This window comes from Homarus americanus, unplaced genomic scaffold, assembly GCF_018991925.1.
Source record: "Homarus americanus isolate GMGI-L3 unplaced genomic scaffold, GMGI_Hamer_2.0 scaffold4060, whole genome shotgun sequence".
Taxonomy (NCBI): domain Eukaryota; kingdom Metazoa; phylum Arthropoda; class Malacostraca; order Decapoda; family Nephropidae; genus Homarus; species Homarus americanus.
The window spans coordinates 8,492,487-8,513,029 of NW_024746161.1; the positions used below are offsets into that span (position 1 = coordinate 8,492,487).

The 20,543-nt window shown below is 35.8% G+C and overlaps 1 protein-coding gene across 4 annotated transcripts; it reads left to right on the forward strand.

Moving 5' to 3' along the window:
* The first annotated feature begins 851 nt into the window (after positions 1-851).
* LOC121879074 (tyrosine--tRNA ligase, mitochondrial-like) lies at positions 852-19,742 on the forward strand. Of its 4 annotated transcripts, none has more exons than XM_042385567.1 (13): positions 852-976; positions 3,455-3,618; positions 5,018-5,168; positions 7,260-7,441; positions 8,749-8,908; positions 10,223-10,279; positions 12,413-12,491; positions 13,221-13,357; positions 14,941-15,012; positions 16,817-16,883; positions 17,310-17,498; positions 18,930-19,055; positions 19,633-19,742. In XM_042385567.1, the coding sequence occupies exons 1-13, from the start codon at positions 971-973 to the stop codon at positions 19,668-19,670; spliced, it is 1,428 nt and encodes a 475-aa protein (XP_042241501.1). In that variant the 5' UTR covers positions 852-970; the 3' UTR covers positions 19,671-19,742. The 4 variants fall into 4 exon arrangements, with proteins under 4 accessions (XP_042241501.1, XP_042241503.1, XP_042241505.1 ...); XM_042385569.1 differs by lacking the exon at positions 852-976 and adding an exon at positions 1,111-1,197; XM_042385571.1 differs by lacking the exon at positions 852-976 and adding an exon at positions 1,112-1,191.
* Positions 19,743-20,543: the final 801 nt, after the last annotated feature.

Sequence of the window (20,543 nt, forward strand, 5' to 3'; positions counted from 1 at the left end):
GGGTAGAAAAAGGGCGGTCACAGCGGTGTCAGGCCTTAAAAGGCAGGGGTAGGCGTGGGTAGATAGCTGACCCCCGCTCCGTGGGCGGCGCTGAAGGCGTAGGCTGGGGAATTCGAGAAGGTTCGGTGCTTGTAGGGAAGGAATCCACTACAATAGGCCTTCATCGTTCAGGAAAACTTGACATAGCCATACGATATCATTGCAATACTGCAAGTAAATCACTGTAGGTGCGCGTGATCCAGGTATATGCTGATTATCAGCATATATATATATATATATGTATATATATATATATATATATATATATATATATATATATATATATATATATATATATATATATATATATATATATATATATATATATATATATATATATATATATATATATATATATCGATAAAATATATATATATATATATATATATATATATATATATATATATATATATATATATATATATATATATATATATATATATATATATATATATATATATCATGTAGATCCACAATGGAAACGTGGAAAAGATAAATCTTGATAAAATCACACAAGAAAAGGGGAAACAATGGAGCACCTTACCTTTCGTCTTTATTCAAGACATATTCAGTTGTCTCCTGGACCTCCTGGGTTCGAGCCCGATGTCGAGGATAAATAAAGGAAGATGTTCCCGAATGCATAAAGTTTTTAACACAGCAGTATATATATATATTTGAATATGACAGTATGACTAGGTTAAATAAATTCTAGATTATTATAAATAGTCTAGCATAATATATAGTCCATTAAATCACGTTTTTAACCTTATTAATAGAGGGTAAAATGCGACAAAGGTAAGGGAACTGCGCACGCTCAAAAACCAGAATATTAGTAAACAAACAAATTTAATGGTAGCGAAACTGTCACCTTTGCCAGCTATAAGTTATACACAACTACAGTACCACGTTACCTGTGTATGGGAAACACCAGATGCAGGTATGTGCTTATTTTAATTCTAGTAACTAATTTTCTGAAGTTAATAAAGCAGCAAAGGCAAATATACGGCTGGTCACCGTATTTGGTTAAGTAATTAAGAGTTTTTTCTAAAGAGAGTTTTGGTAAAACTTCAGTTTTGGACAATACTCACACATACTCACAGAAGAGGCTCACGCCTGTGACTCCAGCTCAATAGCATCTTCTCTACTCAGACGGTGGCTGTGTGTGGCGGATATTTGTGCCCTATAATTATATACTTGTTGATTTTTCCAGTATTTATCTAATTTTGCTTCAAACTTTTCCACCGTCTCCACATTCACTACCCACTCAGGTAACCCATTCCAGTTGTTGACAACCCTACTCGTGAACGAGTGTCTTCTAAGATTTAGCCTCGCTCTTGTTTTGTAGATCTTCTTTGAGTTCCCCCGGGTAGTGTCAGCCTCCCTCATCTGGAATATTCCTGCTGTACATGCCTGGTCATATACGCCAGTGTCGGTAACTGTAATTTCCTTAGTCTTTCCTCATAAGATAAATCCTTGATCTGTGGTACTAATTTGGTAGCCCTCCTCAATACCCCTAGTAGTTAAGCCATCTGTTTTTCCGATTTTTTACACAATTTATTGTATGGTGATTCCGGTATATTTAAGTAATTTGCGAGGGATACGTTATAAAAGAAGTGTCTCAAAATTGTCTAAAGCCTCTAAACAATCGGAAAAACACATTGCTCAACTCTAGATCCATATTGTCCGAAACTGCAGTTATACCACAGTTTTGTACGCTGATTATACTTTTCCTTCTATTCATTTTCTTGTGCAAATGCTTAGTTTTCTAGATATATTGTAGGGGAGTTAAGATTTAGGTTAGGTCAGGTCAGGTCAGGTTAGGTTATCTTAGGTTGGGTTTAGTTAGCACATGATTTCACCCATTTCAATATTTTCCCCAACATAATACATCATTCACTAATATAATCAGTGAAAATTGGGGGTGAAATTTCAGTTATGCACCGGTCTCTCTGACACTGCTCTTAATATGTTTTTCATAATGTTTAGACAATTCTAAGATCTTTTTCTTCAATGATATTTCCGTCGGAAATTTAGGATAACAGAGATATTATTTTTCAATATTATTAGATTTGGTCAGTCACAATTGTTGCCATTTGTTGTTTATGTCTCAGAGAGAAGGTCTGACTAACCATCACGCAGTGCTCCTTACCTCCGTGTTGGTTTCTTAAGCGTCTACAGTACATGTGCGGGAGGTGGTGTCGGATTTTCTTATTGGCTATGGTAATAGGAGACTTATAATTGGGCAAGAGTTTCTTGTCTTTGCTAATGAACAGTATGTGGGTGCGTCGGGAGCGGAGATTTGATTTTTCAGTACCAGAATAACCAGATATGGCTGAAAAGGTGGAAAGAGCTGTGATTGGCCAAGTACTTTCTGTTTAATATTACGGGGGTCAGCCCCCGGCTTGGAAGTTAGGTAGGTTTCTTTGGTTGGTTAGGTCAAATATAGTTCTCGCATTGTTAACCAGTAATGGACAATTAGCCATAAAGAGCGCACTCTTGGTAAAATAGCATTAGGAACTTACTGGTTACGGCAAAATATATACTGCCATTTAGACATCCAAACTAATTTAACCTAACGTAACCTAACCAACCTAACTTATTGGAACTTAATGTAACCTATATCTAACCAAACTTATCCAGACCTCCTAAAATTCGCTGGATGACGAAAACAATAATAATACCGTATTGAAAGACTGTGTTGTTAATAATTAGGTTATAGAGAAAGGTTACCTTTGATTTGGGTTAGGTTAGATTAGTTAGAAAGAAGGCCATCTTAGTAAAGTTCAAAGTGAAGCAGACAACTAATACCAGAAGGAGTTGTTCAGTTTAATTAAATTTTCCTCAGATTATCTTTGGATAATAGTAAGTATTAAGAAAGATATGACACTGCACAGAACATAATAGAACGTAACCTAAATTCAGAACCGGGGGCTTCTGCACCCCGGACCCCCTGGCTTATTCAGCAGAAGGAATATACCTTAATATTGAGGTGGATATAGGGCAGTAATGGCGGCCAGGAAGTGGGGGAGCCAAAAAAAGCATTTGATTAATTGGAAAAAATCAAGAAGGCCATGGCCTTTATGCCTTTGGCATTTCATTGAATGAGATCAAATCATTATTGAACTGTGTATTATTTTAGCAGCAATGAACCAGTGAGTGACACAGTATACTGAATATTCACTACTCAGTGGTTTGTTCCTGCTCATATCAGACATACCCGGTAGTTTGGTCGTGGTGTTTGTTACTTCACCTTATCACTGAAGACCACAGCCTGCTTGCCATTTGTCTTGCTTTGCTACCACATTTACTCATTATACAGTACAGTATTCAATTTAGTACTTTATGCACTTGTTTGTCAATGTGTTTATGCTCTTCTCTTAATTCAGTTTCTATATTGTGTGATATTTTTTTCTAGATGTATCCTGCAATACAAACCACAAGACAAACTGTGTTAGTTGGCTCTTCATTACGCCAGGCTTATCACAGATTGTATCTCCAGCTGTGTAGAACTTACACATCTCGCAACGTTTTAAAGCTTAATGAAAGAGGACTTTGGGCTGACCGCTTTCCTGACTCAAAGTATGTAATACCATACTGTACTGTACAGTGTAATGCTTTCCATTAGAGCATAAAATTGAAGATGATATATTTAATTTCCTTTTCACAAAACATGAAGAGCAATAATTTTCTCTGAACACAATGCTCACAGAATACCATATTTTCCAAAATTTTCTCTCTTAAGTCAATTTCTTTCCCTCAGTTTGTTCATCATTCTAACTTTTACCTCCATATATCACTTGCTGCTGTTTTGTATTCTCTTCAAGACCTATTTGCCATGGGTGATACTTGAGTTAAGTATTGTAATGGTGGAGTGGATACCCTAGGATCACTGGACCAGTTTAGAATAGGTACAGTGAGAGAATGAAGTATCTTCCTGGGGTTTTGACGAATACATCACAGAATGGATGAACCATTTGACATACACATGTGTGTAGCTCATAAACAGTTGGCAGGCCTGTGGAACTTTGGAAAGGGGTCACCAGTGACACCATTCACTGTGTTGGGTAATCAGGTTTCATTATACAATACTTTGGCCATAGCTGGGAAGATACTTCATTCTCACTGTACATAACTGTACAGTTCAGGAAGTGATGGTGATCAAGTGTAGTACAGTACTGGCCAGACTGTCTACTTGTATACTGCAATGAAGGTTTAGGATTTACTTTGCTGTATCCCTGGTGTGCCATCAGACTTATGGGACCCATTTCTCCTCTTAAGTTAAAACTTTTTATCGTATATAGTATCAGATTTTAAAATCCATTACAAAAATAAATTCAGGCCATAAGAAATTCAGTATGTGCAAATGTACCATGTACAATGCCATTACTTTAAAACCACTTTTTTCTGTGTTCTGTTTCCCAATATTCCTGACTCACAAGTTTTCAGATACCAGGCCACAAAATTTTTAGTATGTCCATCCACCTAGACTCAATGTACAGGGTGTCTCATAAGTCGCACACCATAAGAATCATAACATATCAACAAAGATGGCAGATGAATTAACGCTAGAAGAAAGAATCAATTTAATATTCATATACAGAGCGACCAGATGCGACACACTGATCGGTTGCAAAAAAATTTAATTGCCAACACTTAAAATTTATGACTACTGTTTTGTGTATTTACACTTAAACAATGCCCTTAGTGTTTGTTGGGTAGGTGCATGGAACTGATCCTGTGGGTGAGTGCTTTGTAGTTGAATTGTTTACCTTTATTGTACTCCATTATCATCCACCATGAACTATCCACATGGAGTTTGGAAAAGGGATGTTTGGATAGTCTTTGTTTGACTGTACTGTACACGTACATTAAATTATTATCTTGGTTATCATTCGTGTAGATTTAATCCATGAATTCTTAAGTTAATTTGACAAGCATCATTTTCAGGATCTAATACTATATTTATAAATCTTTGCAGTACAAACAAGTTGATTGAGGAACTGACCAGACAACCACAAACTGTATACAGTGGCTTTGATCCTACTGCAGATTCTTTGCATGTTGGCAATTTGCTGGTGTTAATAGCCCTTCTTCATTGTCAGAGGGCTGGGCACAACATTATTGCTCTTGTAAGTGAACTGAATGTTACCAAATTTGATTTTATTTATTTTTTAATTTAGAGCTAACATGAGTGAAGCAAATTAAGAGATAGTAAGTAGACACAACACAAAGAACAAGCTGGTAACAAAGAAGACAAATGGTAAATATAGACTACTCAAAACAACTTTTTTAGCATTTCAAGCCTCTTACCACTTAATGTAGGTACTGTGTGAGGGTGACCAGAATCAAGACTAAATCCTAACACACATTCTTCCCTTATCCTTTGCCATTAAGTTATTTTACTGAAATAATAGATGTGTTCTTCAGTGGTACTCTTAATCCACAATAAAGCCCCTAATGTGGTTTACTCTTCACCTCTTACATTGAGCTGGATTAAGTATTCATGAGTACAGTTATCAAATTTCAAGGGAAAAATTATTTGAAAATGGATGTTTTTACTATGATTATAGATATAGGACATCCTACTTACCTTAATCGTGTCTAACAGCATTGTATTAGTTGCTGTTTAGCTGCAAATGGTACCGGTTACTCTAGGGCTGATACTAAGCTTTTAGTTAGGGCTGCCCAATTTCCTCTTAAGAAAATTTTTAAATTACAGTATAGGTTGGAAAATTGCCATTTTTTACCAGGTAATTTATATTTGGGCTTTTCAAAAAAGAAAATACCTATTAATGACAAATACTAATGAACATAAATTACAATAACTTATTTTATTTGATCACTGGAAAGTGGTGCTGGGGGCTCCTCTGAGCCATGGAGCCTATTGGCTCCAGCCCAGTTTGTCCATGCATTAATCCAGCACTGTTCACACAATCCATCAGAGGTAATGTACTCTATTCCCCAAAATCTACTTGAAGCCATGATCTCCACTTAATTGTTCACACTGCTGCTTTCTGGATATCCATCCCCCTCACATGTAGAGCATCCTTCACTCCTACTTGGTGTTTCCCTATTCTTCCTACCATCCACCTCTTAATTTTATACAATCTTTATCAATTATTCACTTCCCATCCTGTCTGTGTCCATAACATCTCAGCAGATCCTGAAACACTCTCTATCCAACACTTCTTTCACATAGTATTTCTGTATTTCTTATCTTCTGGATTCTATGTACCCCATAGATTGCTCACAAGCATGTCATATCTGTCACTTCGATGGTTAGGAATTTTCGCTAATCCGGAACCAGTCTGGTCCCAAGCTTCCTGGATTAGCGAGGTGCAACCTGTACCAGGTATTTGTAGCATGGAAACTGGATAGGGATTCATTCACGTCCTTTGTCCAATTAAGCAATTCACGGTTACATGTAAAGTAGACCAGTTAAATTAGCATTCCTTGAATTTTTACTACTATATGTCTTTATATGGATCTTCTAGAATTTATCTTCAGTATGTACCATGAAAAATGCTTTTAGACTCAGCTAGGTTACATTCTTTGCATGCAAGGCCATGAGGGATTTAGTTATCCTTAGCCTCCCTAATGGGCATGTCTTGAAGTCAGTTCTCCAGGGAGGAATATGGATATTACAGAGGGTGTTCATCTCAGTGTACCTGGATGATACTAATGCTGTTGGGGCAGGGGGGATACTTGGGACCCTGTGGTGTTCTGTATCCTTGGGCCTGGGCTAAAGGTTGTGAGTTGCACTGATACTTGGGGTTTGTGCCTCCATTCTCCAATATTGACTAGCTGGCTTGAGTGGAAATCAGCTAGGAACTGGGGTCTGTTTTGTAACCTGCATGAGTGGAGGAGCACATGCACAAAAGCATCTTGGCAAAGACACAAAGCTCTTGGCCTCTGGTAACTGGTTCACCTGTGTTATCCCTTGTTATAGGGGCTGCAAGTGAGGTGGGAGAGATCCTATCTATAATTTTCAAGTTTTACTGAATTTCTTGAATAAAGCTCAATCACAGAAGTAGATGAGTCCTGAAAACCATGGAATAAGTGCCAGAAGGTTGACAGTGTAGTACTGTACATTATTGTAGTTACCTGGTCTATCTGTATTGGTTATAAATTGGTATTTCAAGATCACTTCTGTATTTTTTATGTTCTGCAAAAGTTTGAAAGGGTTATTTGTTATCTCTTTTATAAATTATATATTACAGGTTGGAGGAGCCACAGCACAGGTAGGTGATCCAAGTGGGCGTAGCAGTGAACGTCCTCAGCTCAAAATAGATGAAATAAAAGCTAATTCTATTAAAATTTCGGAGAATATTCGTCAAATTTTTGAAAATCACAAGCAGATATTCTGGGATCAAGGAAATGATGAGCCATTACCAACTTTAAGGTATAGTATTTATGGTTCTCTATGAGCTTTGAGACAATTGTTATCATATGATAATATTTACAAATTTAGCTCTTAATGGCTTGTCGCATGAGAAGTTCTTGAGGATAAACGCATGGGCATTTGCTGGGGGGGGGGGGTCAACTGGCTCAATCTATGTCGAAGGAAAATGGTGTCTGGTTAAGTCAGGGGATTAACACAGTCATTTTCTGAGGTCAGACAAGCAGGTGCAGTATGTGAGGTCTGAGTAGAGGCCTGACACAAATTTTTGGAAGGCAGATGGCATGTGATGTCACGGTGGGTAATATGATTTTCTCATCTTAGCTAATACCTGTTAAATGACTCGCTGTTTTTCTACGGAGAGAGAAACTGTCTTCTCTCTAGGATAAAATATTGTGGATTCATTCTTTTGAAAACGTCTAGTGACGAAACATCAGGAATAAAGCTCCATCTCTTTGTCGAGTTTCCTTCACTACCACACTACCAAAACATGTCTTACTTCCAGATGAATTTAAGAACCAATCAGTCTCTCTGGCCTTAAATTACAACATCCATATCTTTTGGGGATCATTTTCCTTCTTTAAGAATTGATACACTGGGGTATATTGAAAAGATATTGGAGCATTGTCACTGCATTCAGGGGTGTGATAAGGTGGCACAATCATAATGAGTTAGTGTGGCTATTGTGGGCTGTTTTTATGGTTTATAGCAACAGATACATTGTAATTAATGCTACTTCCTTTGAATTTTATGTGTATTAAATAGATAATTGCCTTCAGTGTATGAAGAATTCCAGATATTAGTGACAACCTCGACATTTATGCAAAATTCCAAGAGTCTGTAGAAGAGAATGAAGAAAAGAATTATAATGGTCAAAATCTTCATAAATACTGTAATAGAGCACAGTCTTAAAAATAATGTGTGGTGTTTATTATGGCAGTTGTGGCAACGAAGGAAGGGGGGTGTGGCTGTGATGTAGGGCTCACATGGCACTGATTGGCCCAGCTACCTGATGACATCCACTCAGCCAACACCAAGACTAGTAAGACCACCCTTTCAAATTCTATATAATACATCTAATTTTCTCGATGTTTAAGATAACCTGGCATCTTGGGATATTATTCATTCTCTTCTGCAGGCTCTAGAGATATTACCGCAGCAATTGGACTTTTGCATACATGTCAAGATCATCACTAACATCCACTTCTCATATAATACTTACCGGTATGTTTCACAGTAAAGATTACCGGTGTAATGTATTCAAAACTCATTGTTGATTTTATTGTAATGATATTGTAATATCTTACCAGAATTGAGAATAATCTTCACTGGTACAAACGATTAAACGTAGTGGATTTCCTGCGTGATGCTGGTCGCAACTTAAGAATGGGTGATATGCTGTCCCGCACCAGTGTACAGTCTCGTCTTAGTGCACCTGAAGGCCTTAGCTTCACTGAATTTTCATATCAGGTAAACTTATACAGTACAAGTATTGCAATAAATGTTTTAAAAATTTTATACTCCTTGGTGATTAATCACTTACTGTAGTTGGCATCAAAATGTTGTATAAGCCAACACCAGTGGTGATGATTCATTTGTTAGTAGACAAGTTTATAGGTTGAAATACCAGGGATCCCTAAACCCTGAGTTGTGACTCAAACTGATCAGAAGAATAGTGTATACCTCCCTGTCATACCTGGGTTTCTTCAAGAGACTTGATGAGAAAATAATTACCACAGAAGGCTGAGGGTTATGAATATTTACAGGGGGGTCTCCGACTTACGAACTCCCGCCGATACGAATTTACAGTATTTTATTTACCTGATGACTTATTTTTTACTTTCATTTACTGTATTTTGTCATTCTCTTCTTTTGTCGTAAATTAAATGATTTTAGGTGTATATAAGGACTTAGGCTGTGATATAGTGGGATTTTAAACATTGTTCTGTAAGTACTGTATGCACATAGCATGTGTTCCGACTTGCGTACAAATCCAACTTAAGAACGTCCTCAGGAACAGAACCCATTCATAACCTGGGGACTCCCTATACTGCCAACAAGGAGTGGATGGTCTTTGGTTACTTCCTTTCTCTGATTGTCACCATCTACAATATTACCTCTCTATACTGAAATTTGCTATACGTACAGGTATCCTTCGTTTAGCATTAATTCACTTAACGTTAATTTGGTTTAGTGATAAAAAATGTTGACACCCTTTTTCACTTAACTTTCGGTCAAAATTCGGTTTGGTGGCAGGTTGACTCACTGGGAGGGAGAAAAATCTGGGGATGAGGTGGCTTGTGAGATGGCCTGTTGCCATTGTTACATGTAATGAAACTATATACTGTAAGTTATGGAGAAACCATTACAATACTCTACTGTGGCTTAAAAATAAAGAAAATACTGTATTCACCATTGAGATGCAAGAGAGATCAAGCAATTGACATGTAGGCAGAGAACCTCTTGTCATTCTCACATTTAAATAACTAATTCTGCTAACCCTGACATATTAATTCTTCTATAGGGAGCATTTCATTTAACCATGTTTTGTTTTCTGGGGCACATAATTTGCTAAATGCTAATAAACTTAAGAGTCAACCACTAGGTGGTAGATGATTTGCTCCATTTGAAACAAGTGTACCTTTAATTTTTTAGGGGCAATGTATTATCAGTTTTTCTACTGTACTAAAATAAAATGTGTTTTTATAATGCTTTGTTATTTTGTTGCAGTAAAGAGTCTTTCTTTCTGTGTCTCTGTGTTCTGTATGTTCTCAAATCTTTCAGGCTCTCCAGGCATATGATTGGCTGTACCTATATGACATGTACAACTGCAAATTTCAGGTACAGTAAGCTTTTTTTTTTCCTTAAGCACATTTTTATTTGAAATGTGAACTATTGTAATAAATATTTTATATTTGAATGATTCAGCATGCTGCAGAGGTTAAGCTATAACTTAGACAAATCTGTTTTCCATTTGCAGTAAAAAAAAAATAACTTGGAGTGTATACAGTACTGTACTGTACAGTACTCATATTTTGCAGTGGGAGGGAGGCTATTATTAGTAAAAGGCAACTGTAAAGAGAGAAATGTTTGCTTTAGTACAAGCAAAGGTGTGAATAATTGATTTGGTGTTAAAGGTGGGTTAAGACTGGATGTGCAATGTCTCCATAGATGGAGGAGTATAAGAAGTCTCAGATGGTAATATAAACAGTGGAGATGACAGTAGAGAGAGGATTCAGGAGTCTGCTTTTAAATCTCTTTTGATAGCAGAAGAACTACAGAATAGTAGATTTATAGAATATGTAAGGGGAAATGGGTGAAAATAAACTCTACAGAACTTTCAGTATAAGAAGAAATGGGATTTGCCTGTAGTCCAGTCTCCCCTACCAGGGCAGTGTGTCATATGCCCCTCTTTCTCTTATTAACCATTCATATGCTCCTTCACTTCGCCCATTGCTTACTTTGTTCCTAACCCACATAATCTCTATTTTAAACCTTATGATATATTTTTTCTTCTATTGAAAGCTTAACAGTAATATTTTTTAAAGATATTGAAGATTTTTGAAAATGCTGAAACATCTTAATGATTTTTAATATGTATCTGAAGTGTTACAGTACTGAATAAATTACAGTACAGTATATCCATATTATTCTGTGTGTATGCATGGCAATAGGATACAGTTGTGCCATATTACTGTACTTGGAAGGCAGTGATGGATAGAAGGGAGAGAGGAGGAGGATGGGAGGCAGGAAGAGAGAAGGATGATGGGAGGCAGGAAGAGAGAAAGTAAATTGGGAGAACAAAAAGAGACAGGGAGAGAAGGGAAGCAGTTGCCTTTCTTTTGAGATGCAGGTGCTCAGTAACACTGGAGTTTATTTTGTTGTTTTTATTTTGCTGTTTCCTCTAGTCTTCTTAAACCAGTGTCAGATTGTTAATCATGGATTGATCCTGGGAATTTAATTTTGTAACCAGTTTGGCTCTATAATAGAATGTAGCCTGATTGACGAAGGAATGTTACTAGGAATCCCAGGTTGCCAGTGATGACAAGAAAAAGTAATGATATAGTTTGCTTTTGTACGAAGACTCACTTGTCTCTTACCCTTCAATGTAAACAGTTATATAAAATTTCCCTTTTTGAGAGTGGTAGGTCTACTGGGAGAGATGTAATTGGTGTGTTTATTAGTGCTAGCCATCAGTGTTGAGGGTTGATCTTACGTTGAAGCCCATAGATTTGATGGCATACTGTACTGTATGTACATGCACAAGAAGTGAGGGCATGGATATCTAGGAAGTAGCAATGTGCATGTGCATAAATGAGTGTAAGCCATGGCATCAAATAATTTTTGGGGAAAGATGGGCTGCTAATGGGTGACACTAGGATGGATATTTGGGGCCTTGTTGTGGGGGGAAGGGGCACTATAGAGGGACACATCTCTTAAAGAAATGATTAAATGACAATAAAATAAAGAAAAATGTGTTTGTGTTTCACATGATTTTAATAACCCTTTAATAATGCAGTAAAATGTTTCAAAAGAGAAAATGTACCTGTCAAAGGGAAAATTGATAAAACAAATGAGGTTGAAAAGCATTTTTATTGTGATTGGTTCAAGTCTTGTATGAAACAAATAAAGGGTTGAAGTGCACACTTTACTTCATTCACAGCTCTTGACCAACATAATTCCTACTGTTCTCTGCTGTGTTTAACTCAGGTTTGTTCTATTAGTATATGACGAGTTGGTGGTTATGTAGAAGGAATAAGTAATAGAAGATTAAAAAAAAATCTGAAGGAGTACACTAAGTGTGAAAATAAAGAAAATAAGTGATAGATGCTGCAACAGGCATGAAGGAAACTTTACACAATATATTTTATTTTATTTCAGAAAGCAGTACAGTACTTCACTTATTTATTAAGTATAAGCCATTTTATGAGAATACAGTATTATGAACTCAATTTCATCTTTTATATCTTGTAGATTGGAGGCAATGATCAGATGGGAAATATTTATACAGGTCATCAACTGATTCATCGAGTACGAAAAACATCTGTTACAGGCAAGTGGATTTGTTTATTCAGAATCATAGTTATATTATTCAGTATGTACAAATATTTAAATATACCTGTGTAAATTATCCATTTTTAGAATGTGCTGAAACACTGTATAGGTACATTGTAAGGAATACAGTGTGTTGAAGATTATTGATGGTCTTGTTGAAGTACTCTATCTGTCTGAGTATACTGTGTGTTGTAGTTATTTCTCCGCAACTTTTATAGTTTCATTACATGTAACAAGGCCACCTCATTCCGGTTTTCCTCCATCATAGTGAGTTAGCTATCGCTGAACTGAGTTTTAACCTAACTGTAAATGAGAAAGGGTCTTAAAATTTTTGTCGGTAAACCAAATTAACGTTAAATGAATTAACACTAAACGAGGGATACTACCTGTAAAAAATTTTGTTTTATTATTTGATTATTTAATATATAAGTGTTAGTGTCATGAGTACAGTACAATTCTCAATATTATTGTTTGAGAAATAAAAATTTTCACCTGACTGGCCAGCTGAAAACATAAGGGAATTTTTTCCATAACATAAAATACATTGATCAATTCAACTCAGATTCAGTCATGTACAGGGTATTGTTTGCCCAAGAACTAACCCCTCATAAATTAAAAGGTCTAGTTCTATGTGTTTAAGGAATCAACCAATTGTTTCTTTTATAACATGTTTTAATACTATTAGAGATTCTCCCTCTTGATTTTAGTTATCATATTTATCTTACAGGTCTCACAATACCCATTATAACCAATGAAAGTGGTGACAAGTTTGGGAAATCTGCTGGCAATCCTATCTGGCTTGACAGCAGTAAGACTTCTCCATTTGACCTCTACCAGTTTTTTGTCCGAATAAAAGACTCGGAGGTTAGTGATTGTTTCAATTTTTAGTTTCTTAACTTACAGTACAGTCAGTCCCCGACTTACGACGGGGTTAGGGACAGACGACCAGGTCGTAAGTCGAAAATGCAAAAATGATACATAGAAAATCTAAAATGGGTGTCTCTTTTTCTTCTCAGCACCACGAGAACTCTCACTTTTACGCTTGCCAGCCATTTCAAAGGGAATTACAAATGAAAATTTTGTCAGTACACAGCGCGATCACTAACGTCGGGACTCGACAATACGTATTTGAAATTTTTTTCATAAGACTGCTGCGGTCGTATGTCCGGGTGGTTCTAAGTCGAGTAGGTCGTAAGTCAAGGAGTACCTGTATTTAGTTGTCACAATCCAATTTGTAACAGCCGCCCACTACAGTAACCCTTAATTAATACAGTATGTGATTTTCTTTATTTAATTCACATCATCCCACTGAATGAATTGTGTTGTCCTCAAAATTGACTTAAAAAAAATTACTTATGAATTGAGTAGAGGTAGATTAAGTACTAAATTCTAAATCAAAGCATAGTGGCATAGTGAGGGGGGGTTGAGTGGGGTGACCACCCCGAGCGGCACTCAGGGGGGGATGGCAAAATTGCTTCCAAGATACAGTATACAGTAAGTTCTCGATACCGTATATGCAAGGGATGTGTTCCTGAAAACCCTCGCATAAATCAAAATTGCATATGTCGAGCACAGTACTTAGTTAAATGGGAAAAAATAGGAAGCATTCCGTAACCCAAAATTAAAATGTTCCAGACCCATTTTAAAGACAAATAAACCATAAAACAAATCGATACAATAAGAGCAGATATAGGTACATCAACTTGGGTAGACGAGGTGATGGAAGTGGTGGTAGAGGTTTTACATAGTGGGTGATGGTGTTAGAGTGACATCTGCAGAGTCATCAGGGTTGGAATCCATATCAGGGAGTATGACATCTCACATAAGGCTGAATTTTGCTCACATTAATTGAATTCCTGATAGGAATAGGGTCTTCGCATATGAGTGAACTCGCATATATCGAGGACTTACTGCATATAATTAACCAACCCATTTTTACTTTCTGACGTGAAGTTGTGGGCGACTACTGCAAAAATAATATTAATAATTAAGCAGTAATTCTATGCCCAGATATCCCCTGCCCTCATGAGTAAAAGGGGGCACCAGGCTATTTGTTGCCAGGCGGCGACACAAGGTGAGTAGTGCAGTACACGTTCGCGTCTTTGTTTGTTGTCTCCACCCCCCCTAAGAGTCCTCATAGCCTTGAAGAGGACTTGTGATGACAACTAGACTTCTTTATGATGTGGTGAGTGGTGTTTAATTTCACTGTAGTGCTAGTAGTATTCTAGGATTTTTTTTCAGTGATACATATGGGTGTCCGACTGGCCAGGAACCTATTCTATTGAACCCCATGTTATAATGAACCTGAATTACGATATTTTGACATTGCAAATAGAGGTTTATATATATATATATATATATAAACCTCTATTTGGTTATCCTTTAGATATACTGTATTGGGGTGATGTATATTTTTTATTTATTATATACGTCTATATCTTACTCAGGTTGAAAAATATCTTCATCTTCTAACCTTTCTTCCTGTGAAGGACATCAAACAAGTAATGGAGAAACATTGGGTAAGTGTGCTAGTTATTTAATTCTTTTTAGGTTAATCCATATAAATACAGTACAGGCTATACAGTAACCATTACCATCTAAATGAGCAGTTTATATTCTACTGGGTTATTTATTATGAATAATGTTCTACTCAAGCACATGATACAGTATGTTTTGCATCCTGTGCAGTTTTTTAAGAGTTATGTATGTCAAATCTATTCTGGAATGAGAAGTGTATGATTCATAACATAAGCATCTGACATTAGCCCTCCCGCGCACCATGACACGAATCACATCATATTATTGGGCAGTAGTAACTGCATCAGTGACGCAAATTGTGTCATAAAATTTTTAAAATTCGCGCCAAAAAAGGTTTTCAAGATGATCGCGTTAAATTTTTGTGTGTCATAGATGACTGTATGCTCATACAAGGCAAGCTTCCAGAAAGTACCATTGCATTGGTGGAGATAAGCATGGGCCAATTGTTTATCAGTCTTCTTCTGTCGGCCAAGCTGGTAGGTTACGTCTCTGTCCATTTAATTCCCCTCAAAACCTCCCCATTACACCCACTGTATGCGTTTGGAATAGTGATGTCTTATAATGAAAGAGGTTTTCAGATGACCAAGTGTCTTTAATGTGTTTTTTTTTGTTATGTTCACAGAGAAAATAGTTAAAATTTTCAAATTCATTCAAACAATAACGGAATATGTCTCACACGGTTCATTATCATGGGAAATATCAGGGAGATGAAACTGCTTCCTACCTTGAAGGATTATCAAACAGTTATAGTACTGTAGTAGTGAAAGTGTTGGTGGCAAGGAAACAAAATTAGGAAAACAGCAAGAATGGCATGCATCTTGTCCTTACCATTTCCTCCACCATATACTCTACTACACAATAGATCGTATATATTGTCTATACAGAATATTTGTATATAAGGTAATGTACAGTACAGTACTTATAAATTTATTTAACTGAATATATGCATAATTCTTACAATATGATTATATACACAAAAAACAAAAAATGAAGAGAGAGAGAGTGGCTGGGGCATGACTTTTAGAAAAATCCCAGCTATCAACTTAAAAAAAATTATTATATGTTAACCATAAATGCTACAGGATATTTAAGACCACCTTTTTCTTCCTAACATTACAGAATATACAATGCATTAAAATTTATTGCAATAAACCTTATTAGTATGAAAAAATAAAAAAAGATAAAGATTTTGGCAATTTTTTGTATGATTTTAGTTTTTTGCAGTTTTCTCCAAACCTAATAGATGTATAAAAATTTGAAAGCCACCATTGGATGTTGGGAACCCCCCAATTTTTTTCTTTATTTGGAGCAAAAAAGTTGTCTTTTTTGGTCTTACTGTATTTATTTCTTTTGTGACTTATGTTAAAGCTAAAACAATTACAATGCCAGTGATATATAAATTATGCAAAAAAAAAAATCTTGTGTGATAAATTGGTCAAAGAACGAAGATGCCCAAACAGCACATGAGTGACGACAGGTCCCATTATGACTTTTGTCGTGGTCACAGAAACATTAAAACTTACTGTGTGCACTAGAGGGTTAAGTGGTAACATTTGCTTCCAAATCTCCTGTTTCAAAGGTGATAGTTATAATGGGGTGATATTACCATTTATTTGAATAGTACAACGAGTTTTCGTCCCACAGAATTACTGTGCAATGCTTGAGTCATCTGATACAGGTTTGATCATTAAAAGGAATTTCAGGATCAATCTTCCACTCTTTATGTAAAATCTACAGTATAGTACAGAAAAGGAAAATTAATCACATAAGATATTTTACTTTCAGGGCAAACCAGAAAGTAGGTACGCACAAAAGAAATTAGCTGAAAAAGTTACTCTTCTAGTACATGGACGTAAGTATTTTTTCATTCAGAGTTAGTACTGTATTCATAATTAGATTTACTGTTAATCGTGAAACTGCTTGTCTCTGTAAGAAATTTAATTTGGCTTTGTTCCCCTAAATACTATACAGTGCTTGCCTTTAAACCTGTAGCAACAGGCAAGCTGTATTGGAGGTTGTTTAATATTTCAGATCTCACTTCTTTCTCTTTGTCATACAATAAAATGTAAGTCAATCCTACACTTTTCAACATTTTCTGTCTCCTATTTTTGTTTGTGTTTGTGTGTATATGCAATTATGTAAAGAGGTGTGTATATTTGCATGTTGATCTCTATTGATATGTGTTCATTATTTTTTAAGTACAGTACATGTACTTTACCTTATGTTGTTTGATTAATTAAGATGCAAGAAGGTAAAATGATACCTCTTGTTTTCTTAGGTCGTGGTTTAGAATCTGCGAGACGTACATCTGAAGTTTTGTATGGTAACCAATCTGAAGCACTGGCTGAAATGACAAGAGATGAAATACAAGTGGTGTTCAATTCTTACCCCTCTGTTGAACTCATCCTGACACCAGGAACTTCGGTCTTGGATTTGGCATTGAAGGCTCAATGCTTCAAAGATGAAAGTATGTTATGTCTTTATTATACAGTACAGTACAGTACTGTAAAATATATACCTCAACATGTGGTTTAAACAGTAATATTGCGAACTTGAAGAATATTATTAGAATGAACCAGCTGTGCCATTTTTTTAAATTAACCCTCTCACGCATCATGATGCAATCGCATCAAACTATTGGGTAGCACTATTGCATCGGTGATGCAAATTGCATCATTAAACTTTTTTTTAAATTGTGAAAAAATAAATTCAAGATCATTGCCTCAAATTTTCATGCATCGTAGATGACAGCATGATCTTGTGAAGGAAACTTCCAGAAAAAATCAAAGTGTGGGTAGAATTCCGCTGTTCATCAGTTTCCTCCCGTCAGCCGTGCTGGTAGGTCACATTTGTCTCTCACCTTCCCCACAATTAGTCCTATCAAAATTCCAAAGCCATCATTGAAAAGATAATGAAATCTGCTTCTATAACTATATATACTGTATAATACCTTGGTAGGTTTGTGAGAAAATATCGGAGATATGATACTTGGAACACAAATAATTTTGTCTATTTGTAGTGAAAATTTTTTTGGTGGTTTTGGGCCAAAAATTAGATTTGCTGAAAATCACAGTATAGGTACTCCTGAGCTTGTTGATTATGAATATGAGGTCCAGGAATCGATTGCAGAGTAATTAATGGCCAAATTGACCCTTGAAAGATTTTACTGACAATTTTCAATGCTAATTACTCATCAACTATGGGTTTCCAAGGTGTGATTTAGGGTTTGTGTGTTATTCTGCAAGTGCTTAATTAGTTAAACCCCTTAAATTTCAATTGTGAGGAAAAAGTATATTTTGATCAAAAATTTTGTTAGGTGTAAGACTTACATTTTTGTGGTTTTGGGCCAAAAATTAGATTTTGCTGAAAATCACAGTATGGGTACTCCTGAGCTTGCTGATTATGAATATGTGGTCCACGGTTCGATTGTAGAGTAATTAGTGGCAAATTGACCCTTGAATGATTTACTGACATTTTTCAATGCTAATTACTCATCAACTATGGGTTTCCAAGGCGTGATTTAGGGTTTGTGTGTTATTCTGAAAGTACTTAATTAGTTATACCCATTAAATTTCAATTCTAAGAAAAAAGTATCTTTTGGTCAAAAAATTTGTAAGGTGTAAGTCTAGAGAGTATAAATATACTGTACAGTAGTTAATCTTTCCAGCACACAGCTGGACTCATTACAGTATTTCTAAAAGCATAACAAGTCAGTTTTAGATGTATAGTTAAATGGATCTGGATGAGTTGACCACAATGTGTTCAGGAGTTTCCAATTCTAATCAAGTTTTTCTTTTTTATAAGGTTTTACCTGCCTTGCTGCAGGGTGACTCAGATAAATAAGCTTAAACTTTTTTGCAACAATAACAGCTTACAGGTATTTCATTGTTTCCAACAGGAGATGCCAGACGCATCATTGAAGCAGGAGGATTTTATATAAATCTTTCACGTGTCAGCAATCCAGATCTTATACTTGTTCCAGGAGCACATATACTCCCTAATGGACTTTCTTTATTAAGAGTTGGTAAGTATTATTCATTGATAAGTTATTTGTGATTAGTAATTAGTTGTACTGTATATAACTAGAATTAATTACAATATGATGAAATTGCTCGAGACTTATTCTTCAAGGTGTCATTTACTTAAGAAAGTCGATATACTGTACATGTACTTGGAGAAATGAGATGTAAGAGATTATTAAAAATATTAGTAAGAATATTGAGGCACTGAGGAAGACTTATATGTTGAGGGAAAGTGAGTGGAGGTGAGCAGTATTTAAGAGGTTTAATTTTTTTTTTTTTTTTTTTGAACAGGAGAAAGTTTATATCAGTGAGGCAGTACAATAGGAACAAGCATATTAAGATCTTAGTTGAGTAAATATTTTTGAATGATTCATCATAGGACTACTCGTGAAAATTGCAAGATAATTAATTGGTTGTGTATTAATAAGATTATTGTACCGTACAGTGATCAGTATACAGTTTTGGTGGTAAAAGACACCTTGATGCATGTTACTTATTTAGAATTTTTTTAAAGTCACAGTGAATTTCAATTACCTTTCTATCTGTAAATTATAAACTGATAATGCTTGTCTTTTACAGGTAAGAAAAACTACTACCTAATCAAATGGCAAAAATAAATTATGCTGGAACTACTTTTTAAATGTATAAAAATATTTAGAATTTTGCATGAATAAATATACAAAAACCTGCACTGGATTTCACTTCATAATCCCTATGAATATGACCCAATCCATAATTCCATTTATTAGTTCATTACTATATATTGAAGAAGTAAATCATTGTTGAAAACTTACATTGCAATATATACAGTACTGCATAACCAGAGCAGAAAATGTGGATATTTCTGCCTGTCTTCTACCTTTCCTGTAATTTTTGTCACTTATCTTACACTGGTCTGCCATATTTAGTAAGGTGTCTAAGAGCCATTTTGAGGTGAATTGCTCAAAATATGCAAGCATGAAAGTTGACAAAAACAATCTTCAGAGTTTCCTTTGAAATGTGATGTTACTGTATTGAAGAATGTTGAAAATAAGTTACTGACAGAAATACTTGAAATTTATTGAAGGAAATGAGATACAGTAGCACACTTTGGTAATTTAATTAGGGAATAGGGATAACATAAGAACATAAGAATGGAGGAAACTGCAGCGGGCCAATTGGCCCATACTGGGCAGTCCCGTTGACACCCAACCCCTATTGTTCATATAAGCATCCAACCTATGTTTGAAGCTATTCAGCGCATTCGAGTTAATGATGATATTTGGTAACTTGTTCCATTCATCCACTACTCTGTTTCCAAACCAGTGTTGAGAGGTGGAAAGCCATGGGAAGGCAGAGACCATTCGGATGCATGAATTAAAAACTGGGTTACCAAAGAGATGCCAAATCTTGGAGGTCTAGTAAAAACAGCTTGAAAACATATAGAGCAGAGGACTGTGGTCACCAACCCCCAGGTATAAAGATGTTACTTTTCATTAATGGATAATCAG